Here is a 12244-nt window from a genome sequence, read left to right on the forward strand (position 1 = left end):
GAAAATTGGGATGTTTGGTCAACCTGGTAACAGAGGACTACATCCTAGGGTCAATAATTCAGCTAACTTGACAGTGAAACTGTGTTACAATTACTTAAACTTGCATAAGCAATATTAATATGAAATATTAAGATGAAATCACCAGAAAATATGACCTCAGTTGAGGTTATTCATCAATACTCAGCCCCAATAAAGATGATCTCCTCTTTCATCTTTTAGAACTCTCTTATAACGTAAGTTTCCAGATAACCTGAATCTGAGGGCTACACAGTAAGTGCATAAGCATTACAGATCCACTTGTCAGTTGTTCATGGTGTACCACAATCATCTAAGCAAATATTTGTGTAGCTCTTCAAATGTATAAAAACAGGTCAATGGAATTAAGGCTCCTGGCAATTAGGAGTTTATCCTATAAAAAAGGATAAAGCTTTAGTATTCAGCCAGGGAGGAAGGAAGCCAAATCTGATCTGGAATGTTTGTGAGCAAGAGGAATTTAAACCCAAGATAATGAAATTCTTTTTGGCTTTAACTCACTATAAATAAGTTGTGCTTGATCCACAGTGTTTACGTATGAAGGGCCTTGGGGCGGCAGTCTGACTGGAAAGGAGTATGAGAGACTGTATTTGCCTAAGGTTGTATTTGAGACTGAGAAAACATCAACTGTCCATATCAAGGGCCTTTACCCCCTTTTCAGTCTCAGCTTTGGCAATGTTACTGCAAATAGAAGCCTTATTAAAAGAAGGCAGAGCTGGGTGTGGTGGCACATGCCTGTAATCCCAGCACTTGGGAGGCTGAAGCAGGAGGACTGCTGTGAGTTTGAGGCCAGCCTGGACTACACAGTGAGATCCAGCCTCAAAGAAAAAAAAAGGAGGCAGAGACAAAAATGGCAGGAGAGTGAGAGTTTGTAAAAAGTCCTTTCCTCTTTAGATCTGGAAAAGAACTGTGTGCACTGCACTATCAGAGAGACCTAAATCAGTGCTTTTTAAGGGTATTTCCAATTATTTAATACTTCCTTGGTACTCTAAGAGAAAAACAGTATATTTTGCACATTTATGACAAATATAGCATGCGTACATACAGAACTGGGCTTTTGGGGGGCAGATAAAAAAATGGATATTTACTGTTAGGAAATGAGTATATAGAGCACAACTGTGAGGAACCAATAAAAAGGGCCTCTTGAACGGTGCCATAATGAACAAGTTTTTTTTTTTTTTTTAAATGATCTTAAAAAAAATCCTCAATTTTTTTTTTTTTTAAGGTGGAAAAGTTTATTTTGGTCTCAAATGTTAATGGACTAAGACAGCAGATGACTGTGTGAGAAAGTGAAGATGTGGGCCAACCGGCAGGAGAACACCACTTCAGCAGGGCTCTTGCTTGGGCCTGTGCTCTGGGGAGTGAGGGGAGCAAGGCGGGAAGCCGCGGAGGAGGACTCCATTACCGTCTGCAGAAGGGCTCTGGGCTTTCTGCTATTCTCTGCGACCGGGCAAAGCAGTTTCCAAGAACAGTAGGGCACCGTGGCATGCGAGAGCCAACTGTGAGCTTGGCTGGGTGTTAGAAAGGGTGTGATCCTAACAGTCAAGTTTCAGGTATCTCAACCCATGGAGAATAGAAACAACAGCTCTGAGGAGAGCAGGTGGCAGCTGGCTGCAGAAGAAAGTGATTAAGTTTTGATCTCTGTAGAAGAAATGAGGCACAAATGCGTGGCTGTGGTTTTGATCAGACTGCTAACACTCCATGGACCTCACAGGGGCCCCAGGTGTCTCCTGCATCCCATGAAGACATCTCAGCTTGGTTTTGGGTCAGTCTACAAGCAAGGCTCTACCTCGCCTCTCCTAAACCTCTTTATCTTTGGCCACACTTCGACCCACACTGACAAGCCTGCTAATGAGGGAAAAACCAGCTGCCTGGCTTGCCACAGGGGAGAGAGAAATTTTAATAGCAGGTTCCAGTGACAGATACCTGCTGCCTAGCATCACTTTCCAACCCGGATCTGGCGATAGAAACTTCAGCAAGGCCCACAGGGAAGAACGGAGGCTGCAGGCTGCTCTGCCTAATTTAAGACAAATAAATAAATAAAATCCATCTGCTTCCAGAGACAGGGTAGAAAGAACCTTCTCAGGAAAGCAAAGCTCTGAGAGAGCTAAAGGTACACTGATTCCCCAGGGCGTCACTGAATAAGCTGGAGACGGGGAAGTTTCTTGCCCAGCGCACACAACATTGGCCAAAATAAGAACATCACTCACCTACACCTGTTGACGGCAAACAAAACAAAGAACGACATTGTACTTGAGACTGGGAACTGCAGGGATCCTGCTCTGTCTCGCCAAATGTGTGGCTCTTGATCTGGGGCACATGTACCCCAGCGATGGGGAAAAGAGATAGACATGGATTCTCACAAAGCCAGATGAAATGTGCTAAGGGGACACAGAGGCACATGAAGAGGGAACACATGGTGGGCACACGGCTGAAGGGGATGGGGACAAGTCAGGGAAAGCCTCTCAGGACTGATGCTGTTAGGTTTTTCTGGTAGGACCAGAGGTATTTTGGTAGAGAGGGAAGTGGATTTGGAGTAGCCAGAGAACAACAACCCTTCCTGGCACCAAGAGAATATCACAGGTGATAGGTTGGGCAGGTAGGCTCAGGTCACACTGCAGCAAGCCTCGGGTGCTGTCATGTGTGAGGAAGCCAACTCAAGAGGTATTACAACACATGGGTGGGTCACAGGCAGGGAGGTGACAGGGGCATTCCTGTAAAAGGTCAAAGAAGGGGTAGGTTACACAGCTGAAAACATAGATGAAAGGTCCTGAGCTGTATGGTTAACTTGTGCATTTTACTGTATGTACATGATAGCTCAGAAAAGGACTTTAAAAAACCCAAGAGAGACTATGCCAGCCTGTCCCAGAGCATGCAGGCCGGGAATAGTTAGGAGAGGCCAGGTATACAAGAAAATCTTTCCCTTTAGCTTCTTCCTTGGCCTGTAGTCAGGACCCCTCTCAGGGGGCTCCCCTTAGGAGGGCTCCATGATGCTGCTGACCAAGCAAGGCAGCCAGAGGCAGAGGGTGCTGGCATTGAAAGGTACTGTCACGATTTGCCTGTTTGATTTTACAAGGAAGGAAACTAAGGGTCAGAGAAGCTGTGCTTTGTCCAGGGTCCCCTGGCTAGTTGGGAGGAAAAGGACCTAGGTTTGCGTCCTACTCCAAATTTCTCTACACCACTGTGGCCAAAAACCATGAGGGAATTTGAAAGAATGACAGAATTCTGAAGCTGTGAAGAAGAGAGATTGCAGCATGGGTGAATGCTTGTGGCCTACCAAGTATTAAAACAGGTTACCGAGTAATATGTAAACAGCGTCCTGGGCTGGGGATACACAGAGCATGGTGGTAGAGAGTTTGCCAAGCATACTCAGGGACCCAGGTTTGATCCCTAACATCATGAAAACAAAACAAAACAAAATAACACAAATACAAAGCAAAGTATACACTGATTCTGTGTGGGGCACACACTGTGTATAAAGAAGATAAAAACCACAGAAGTGAACACCAAGATAGCAATGGTATGTTATCTTTGGGTAAAATTATAAATGATTTTTGAGTGCTTTATTTTCTACTTTTAAAAAATAAATGTGTATTAAATTTATTATGGACATTTGTATCACCATCTTGATTTTTCTCAGTTCATGACTGAGCTTTGGTCTGCTTGTTCCACTAAAAGCAAACACTTCTTGAGAACAAAAAACAAATCACTAGGCAAGTATTGATCTGCTGCTAAGTGAACAAGAGGCACATCCTCCCATCAAAGCAAAGTTTTCCTCCAGACAGTAAAAGATTCATTGATGATGTCTCTTTGGGTCAAAACAGATTTAAAACTAACTTTAATGCTGAGAGGGGCAAAAGGAAGAATCCTTACTCTCACAGCAGGCTTGCAATCTTCACCTTTCATCAACTAGTTCCCTGCTGCAGAGCAGCAAGAGGGTATGTTCTGATTCGCACCTTCATTGTAATAACCAGTTGCCTGCAGTCAGGGCTACTGAATGACGGCAGCAACTCGCTGCGAATCACGTAGCTGAACCTTCCAGCCTGGGCAAGTGCCTGTGAGGCTGCAGACCAGCTTCCTCCTAGGAACACAGCTTCAAAGTTCCAAGAGAAGCACTTTTACCCGGAACAGACACTTCCTGCTCTCAGCTTCAAACACATGAGTGGCCACTGTGGAAATGTGGCAAGTAACAGAACATGAGGGGATAATGGCATCCCCCGGAGGGATGGAAATAGAAAGAGGTCACGCGGGGATCAAAGGCCACGGGAGGCCAGCCCTGCTCCTCCTGCTCCTGTGGGCTGGCCTCTTCCTGCTTTGGCCTCAGCTCCTGCCCCCACCCCGGGAAGGTGGCTCGTGTTCTTCTCCATGGAGGAGAAGGAAAACTGGCCCCAGTTTTCGTTCAGCTTTCTTCTGCTACTCCCGGTTTCCTCATCCTTAAAATGACAGGAAAAATGAATCTGACCTTTAAATTTTTAAGAGGATTAAATGGCAGAATGTCATTTCAAATGCAGTGACGTGGAAGAGAGAAAGCAACATGAAAACATGTTACCAATGTGCTACACGAACACAGGATAGCGCTAGTCCTAAAATTAGAATCTATACCAGAAATAAGATGTTAACTAAAAGTGGAAAAGAAAGAATCCCTTTGCCCTCTAGTCATCTGTCATTTCGAGCCAGAGGGTGCTTACGTAACGCTGTGACATGATTTATAGGTTGGTCCTATAAATCCAAGAGATACGCCCTGGAAGTAAATAGTTGGGGGGAACTTGTCTTTTCATGCCCACCTGAAACCACAGCTAAGTTCCTAAGCAACATCAGCTCTCCTTGAACCCAGGCCACCAGCACCCTCCTCATCCGGGCTTCACCAGGGGTAGAGTGGCGATGGCCAGTGATCAGAGGCTCCGAGCTGCTGCCAGCAGCACACAGGTGGATGTTCACTTTTCACACATAGCCTTCACCTCCAAGGAGATGGGGACAGACAGGGCCCCTCTCCTCTCCCAGGGGGAGGTTGAGTCATCTCAACAGAAGTCACATAGTACCAGGTCAATACCTCAGGCTTATGGAGAACGGTGCCGGAAGGGAAAGAAGCAAAGGAAGACCCGGGAGTCAATGTCTCTGGTTATTTTTAAAAGGAAACTAAGACAAGGAGGTAAAAACTGCCATAATCAGCTTTTATTTACACTTCAACAATTAGTACACAATCAGACCTTACACAGTGTTTCCCCAGAGCCTGAGTAAAAGCTGCTTTTTTATGCCTTTCTCCTTCTAATTACTCAGGGGCCAAAGCTGGGTGCAAATTTAATTCTCATCTGCATATAAACTTGCAGGATTTTGAATATGTTGGTGGATTTTTGTGTGTGCGTGTGTGGTATTAGGCATCGAACCCAAGGCCTTCACACTAAGCTACATCCGTGGGCCATTTTTAAAATTTATTTGGGGATGGGGTCTTGCTAAATTGCCCAGGCTGGGCTTGAATTTGTGATCCTCCTGCCTTAGCCTCCCTAGGTGCCGGGATTACAAACATGCACCACTGCATGTGGCTAAAAATCTTGATTTTTAAAAGCTCTTCAAAAATGAGAGTCCCACTTAATATGAAAGTAGGTAAAAGGAGGGCTGGGGATTTAGCTCAGTGGCAAAAGTGCCTGCCTGGCAAGCGCAAGGTCATGAGTTCGGTTCCCGGTCTGGAGAAAAAACAAACAAACAAACAAACAAACAGAAAGTAGGTAAAAGGTCACCAAGCAATCCAAATTAGTGATTTATCTACATAAGTACCGAAGAAACATTCAGAACACAAGTAAGAAAAATGATGGGCAATTTTCAAACACAGTTACTGTGCATGCCCTTTACAGAGCAGATTTCTTCTTTTCTTTTCTTTTTTCTTTCTATAATTGTGGGGATTGAACTCAAGAGTACCCTATCACTGAACCACATCACCAGTCTTTTTAATTTACTTTTTATTTTGAGAGAGAATCTTGCTAAGTTGTCCATGTTGGGCCCGCACTTGTGATCCTCCTGTCTCAGCCTCCTGAGTAGCTGGCATTATAGGCATGTGTCACTATGACTGGAACAGCAGATTTTTAACTGCAAACACTGCATAATAAAAACACTACATCTTTATTTTGGTGCCAAGCTGTGGAGGCCACACAACATATAGTCCCTCAGCAGGGGCAGTTCTAGACTAACATGATGACATTATGTGGTGCACCATGCTCTACCAGAATTAGGCACCATCTTACTTGACGTGGAGTTACGGCATCACTCTTACAACGATGAGAAAACTACACACGAACACCCAAATGTCAAAGCCCACAGGGGAAGGCCTTCACCCTTGTCTAAGGGCCTGCGACAGTCAGCTAGACAAAGTAAAACCCAAACACTCAGATGTTTCTGCTGCTCTTTGGTCTGAGGGGAGAATCATTCACCCAGTGTACCAATCCCTAAAAGAGGGTGAAGGAGCAAAGCTTTTACTATGTTACTACCCACCAGGTATCAGAAACTCTGCTAGTCTCATGTTGAGGGGACACAAAGAAAGACAGCTCTCGGGCTGGGGATTTAGCTCAGTGGCACAGTGCCTACTCAGCAAGTGCAAGGTTGTAAGTTTGATCCCCGGTACTGGAAAAACAAAAAACAAGAAACAAAAACAAACAAACAAACAAAACAAGACCGCTCTCCAAGCAGCCAGCTGCGTCTCCGAGGTGCAGCAGGAGAGAGGAATGAGTTGGCAAGGGCACAGAGCAAAGCAGCCACGGCAAAGAGGCGGACTTCAGCCTGATGGGGAGTGAATAAGGCTTGGACATAATCGGACGACATTCACAGGGTTGGGGAGCGGGTATTTCACAACGCATTGCATGAAGCAGTATGAATGACCCAGAATATGGATTCCCTGCGGCTTCCTCTGTCAGAAGCAGTGCCCCTCCTGCCACTTCCAAAACTCAGACATGGCCTTTGCAGGGAGACCTGCCCCATTGGGGTGAAGCCACTCTCCTCAGGGGACAGCTCTCAGCTAATGCTTGGTGCAGTTTCCAGTATGGCAAGGAGAGTATCCAACCAACGGGTCTGTGCCTTTTTGTTTATCACTCATTCTGGATAGGATGGTTCCTCTGTCCTAGGATGGGCAACAGGGTATTAGCTAAAGGGCTAGAATACTGTCCAGTCTTCCACGTCTACCTACAAATGACTAATGCTTTCCACAAGGTCCTTGTCATGGGTCACAACACCATACTGTGGAAGACAAGATGCTTGCAGGCAATAAAGATTTTATCCTCTCTCATATTCTCCAGGATTTAAACACTGGGCTGCCGTCAGGTCGGGCTGTTTTAACAGCAATGAAGCCATTTTCCATCAGTGCCTTAAGGACACAATATGAGAAGGTTCTTTTTGCAGGGATGGGAGATGCCGGGGATCAAACCGAGGATATAGTGCAGGTTAAATACGCACTCCACCACTGAGCCCTCCCCTGCCCCCCAGCCTGAGAAGGTCTTCTCTGAACACCACCCAGAGGCAAACAGGTCAGCAGGTTAGTATATGGAAGACACAGTTTACTCACTCTTTGGTCAGAAGGGGACAGGACTTGAGCAGGAAACGTGACAGTCCTGAGTCCTGGAAGTAGAGGTCAGGCGGGGCTGTGGGGCTCTTCAGGTTCAAACACCGGACAATCACGTACAGCACAGCAGCCACTGCAGCCAGTTTCACCCCATCAAATACGGCTGGGAGCTCAGGGGTGTCCATCATGGCATTCATCTTGATCTGGGGAGCAGAGGGACAGGTCTGAGGAGGGGTGGACCACACCGCACAACAGAGGCACATCCTGCTGTGATCAGGACACGTGAGTCCACAGAGCACACCCGGGAAGATACCATCCGCGCCTCACAACCACTGATGCGCTGGCAGCCACCCGATCACAGGAGCACAGCCCTGGGTGTTCCTAGACTGGAGCCAGCATGGTTTTCTTTCTCTAATTTCATGAGCACTTCCAAGGTAAGCAGATTGGAAAAAGCTGACTATTGTGTCTTTTTGAGAGTAAGAAAAATAGAACTAGTGAGAAAGGCAGGTGTAGGACTAGGGCCAGTACACTTATTTCTGTGAACAGGCCCCCTCAAAGCTCTCTGTATACTTAATCCATACCCGGAGCAGCAGATGTGTGTGAAGTGTTGTGTTTACAGCCTTGGGTGGGAACGTGGATGGGACCGCGGGTGCCAGGAACACTGTCCTGCCTGCTGTCCTATCTCTCTGTTTTCAGAGCAGGCTGAGCAGATGAAGCACTCTCAGCCTGACCCAGCCATCTGCTCTTCGGAGGCCCTCGTACTAGAGTCGAGTTCTGACTCAGCCCAAGTCACAGTGGCCATGGCTCTGGGAGTTTCAGGCAGTGTGACAATGAATGTGGCACGTTTTTTCCTGCAGGAGCCTGGCTGTATCCACTAGTACAAAATTAGGCCAAGAGCAGACCAAATTCGACCACTAGCCCCAAAATTAAAATTACAGGACAGAAACGATATATGCGTATGATAGTCCCCAAACACCCTTAATATTCACGTTTTAAAGTAGCTTTACTTTACATACAACACACACACACACACACACACACACACTGAACTAAACAAATGTAACAGTAACAAAACTTCAGCCTTTTCTTTGCTGCTCAGCTGAGTAACAGAGCATCAGATGTTACCTTAAGAATTAGGGAAAATGCAAGCTAATGAAGAAGGAGGAGGGGAAGAGCGGGATTAGGGAAAGAGGGTGAAAGAGGAGAGGAAGAAGAAGAAGAAGAGGAGGAAGGGGAGGGGAGAAGGAGGAGGAAGAGAAAGAAGAAGAAAATGGTAACTCCTACAGCTCAGGTATCTATGACAACTGCTTCCTCTGGAATGATTTCAAGTAGCCTCTGTGAAAATCAGTCATTATGAAAACTCTGGTAGCCAAGGATAGAGACAAAACAGGTAGCACAAACAATCTCCAAAAAGTGAGTTGGGTGTAGCTGACTCACAGCCCCTGAGACCTAAGGCAGGTCCAGACAGACCTCAGGAATCCTTTTCTAAAATCAAGGCAACTTTAGCAAATACAGGACCCAAAAACACTGCAGATGATCTCTGGCAAGGGCTCTCAACTCAGTGAGGAATGAAAATCAATGAGCATAGCCGTTTAAGTACACTTCCATCATCAGGGCAAGAAAAGATTTTTCTTTAGTGGTACCGGGGATTAATAAACCCAGTGCCTTCATATTGAGCTACACCCTTAGCCCTTTTTAAAAAAATTAGGACAGGGTCTTGCTGAGTTGCCCAGAAAAGAATTGAATTTGCAATCCTGGGATCACAGGTGTGTGCCACCACCCCTAGTGAAAGTTATTTTTTAAAACCTCCCTGACACAATTTTGCATCAAGGCTAGATCTTGGAATGCCCTCTCAACTTCATCAACATTTGACCTATTGAGCAATTTTCTTAAATCTTTGCTTCTGGTGACATATCATCTCACTTCTGGGGTCAGTCAGGTCCCCCAAAGGCTATCTATAAACCTCCAAGACCAGGATTCTTAACTTGAGGGTCTGTGGATCTCCTGTGGGATTTTAGGGTCCTGGAATTCCCTGAAATCAGACATGAAAGCTTGTACGTAAGTGCAGTTTTCTGGGGAGAGGCTTCATGGCATTAATCAAAGTTCAAAGGGCCTATGGCTTAAAGAACTACACACAAGTGCACTTAAAGATGCTCAAGGGGTCACGGTGCATACCCCATCCCTCACCCTGTTGGAGCCCTGTCACCTAAGCTAGTCAGACTAATGCTCAACAAACACCCAAGGTGAGGCAGCAGCTGGTTAATTATGGACTTTAAATCTACGAAATGGAAGGCCTACACTAGAAACCTATCAGAAATTCCAAAGTTTCTCTGACTGTGTGCTGGGAAAACGGATCTGGGAGAGTTCTTGTCTTCTTTGTTAGAAAGAGACAGAGTAATACAGAGTACAGGAGCGTGGCCCAGCTGTGGGCCTTGGGTTCCATCTCTAGCACTGCAGAAATACTGCCCAGTAATGCGGGGGCCTGGCGTCCAGTGCACATTGGTCTAGAGTAGTACCTTTTATGGAATTGAAAAATAAATCCTTCCCTTCCCACTTCTACTCCATGCTTACTAACATGTGAGTTGGAGAGAAGCAGGAAGAATGAGAGTTTTAGCAATACATACCTATGTTACTTGTTCCTCTCAGGGCAAATATTAATTTTCCTTGAAGAGTTGCACTTGTACAGTTGGGTTTGTCAGGTCAGATCTCTTGTTTAAATTAACCTAAAAGATGAAAAAAAGATTGGAGGGTGATATTTTAAAGAATGAGAAAATACTGCTTAATTGAAATGAAACACTCTTGGGCTGGGGATTTAGCTCAGTGGCAAAAGCGCCTGCCTGGCAAGCGCAAGGTCATGAGTTCGGTTCCTGGTACCGGACAAAAACAAAAACAAAACAAAACAAAACAAAACAAAAAGAAATGAAACAGTCTAAATTTCTCTGCACTTAATGTCATGAGAAAAAAAAGACACTTTGTTTTATTTTGTTTTTGAGGTGGGTTCTCATTACAGTTATCTGCAGTGTTCCCTGTCCTGGTTAAAGCCAACCTGTGCTGCTTTTATGAGTCAGTTCCTAACATGCCCTTCAGAAATGCCAAGTAGGACAGACATCATATCTATGTGGCCAATGTAATAACTAAGGGGGCCCTAGGTCAAGATAGTGCAGCCAGTTGACATGTTCCTTCTCTCCCAAACATGTGGCCATAGCAGGAAAAATGTGTGCTAAGGAAAACAAAAGGGAGAGATGGGCTGAAAAGTAAGGTACTAGAACAGAGCTTAAGACAGAGCTGAACGCAGTAGGTACGGGGCTGAAGCACCATCATGTCTGTGCAGGTTCTCAGAGGCAGGCTGCGAGGGGCAGTGGAAGCAACAAGTGCTCACTGTGAGATGAAGAACCCAGAGTCCTGAGCCTCCTTGAAAATGTGCTAGAAAATCTATAGATTCCAAAGCAGCAGAAGAAGCCAAAATAAGAACAGGAGATAGCCAATGTTTACGTAGTTGTATCTTTGAGCTTGTATACATCAAGCTCTTCATATTCATGCATACTAACTCTTAATCCTTCCCATGCCCAGTAAAGTAGATGGGATTATTACCCTATTTTACAGATGAGGAAACTGAGGCCTAAGAAGTTTAAGTATTTGCTCAAGATCACAGAGGTAGTAGGTAGAAAAGCCAGGATTCATCCCTGGCTCCAGAGACTATGCTCTTAACTATCAGGCTATGCTACTTAAAAGCAAGAAAGAGAGAGAAGCAAGCAAAACAAAACCGAATGGCTTGGTGAGAGTCACTGTAAAAGCTGAGCTGGGATTCAAGCCTTGCTTTTTTTCCTGATCCCACCACAGCAGAATGATTGAAGAAGAAAATGTAAGTCGAAAGGGAGATTCAGTTAACCTTCCCAATAGTCCTGCTCCACTTTTCATTCTTATGATCTCCTCACAAATTAGCCACAGAGGAGTGTGGTGAGGTGGGGGCTGCCAAGCAGGGTCTCCAGCCTCATGACAGCCACATCCCACCAGGCTCAGCTGTTGGCCGAGGAACAGGCCTGGGGCAGACCAGAGATCCCAAACTGGTAGTGCATGGGCTGGGAGAGTATACCAAATTATAGACTTGTCAAGTTATAAACACTAGAAGAGTTCAGATAAAAATCTAGAGTTTTGGTTTCACTTTGAAAAAATTCTACGATTTGGCAAGATGGAGCCAGCACTGTCACATGGCAACAAGGAACAGGCCTCAACAGATAAGGCAGAGGCTCTCTCCAGCCCTCAGCACTGCCCCGCCACCCCTTATCATCTTCAACCCCAGCTCCTGGCCCACCGTAACTGTTTCTAGTACCTGAATGTACCCTGTAAGCATTGGAATACGCACCTCTTAGAGAAAATTAAGGTCTCTTCTAGCTCTGGAGAAGTTTATACTGATCAAATATCTTAAAAATATGCGATTAGTTTAAGTGCAAGAGAAAATTCATAGAAAAAGGGGGAAGGACAGAATGTTAAAGCTTACAGGGTAACAAAATGTAGTACCTTTTGCTGACTGATATTTAACTATTGATTGACGTCTACTTATACTTTTAGCTCTTTCCATTAACTATTTGAGATGGCTTCAATAAATACTAAAGATACAATTATATATATATATATAGAGAGAGAGAGACAGAGACAGAGACACAGAGA

The 12244-nt window shown here is 45.2% G+C and overlaps 1 protein-coding gene across 1 annotated transcript in view; it reads right to left on the reverse strand.

The window, feature by feature from the left end:
• Nucleotides 1-12244, reverse strand: part of Abhd2 (abhydrolase domain containing 2) — a 104351-nt gene that overhangs the window by 72330 nt on the left and 19777 nt on the right. The window contains exons 2-3 of the mRNA XM_005381560.2: nt 10201-10299; nt 7580-7779 (exon numbers count right to left, since the gene is read on the reverse strand). Of these exons, the coding sequence (XP_005381617.1) occupies nt 7580-7773 (194 nt within the window). The 5' untranslated portion in view covers nt 7774-7779; nt 10201-10299. The remainder of the gene's footprint in view (nt 1-7579; nt 7780-10200; nt 10300-12244) is intronic.

The sequence above is a fragment of the Chinchilla lanigera genome, unplaced genomic scaffold (genome assembly GCF_000276665.1).
Source record: "Chinchilla lanigera isolate Chin_1 unplaced genomic scaffold, ChiLan1.0 scaffold00015, whole genome shotgun sequence".
NCBI classification, from domain to species: domain Eukaryota; kingdom Metazoa; phylum Chordata; class Mammalia; order Rodentia; family Chinchillidae; genus Chinchilla; species Chinchilla lanigera.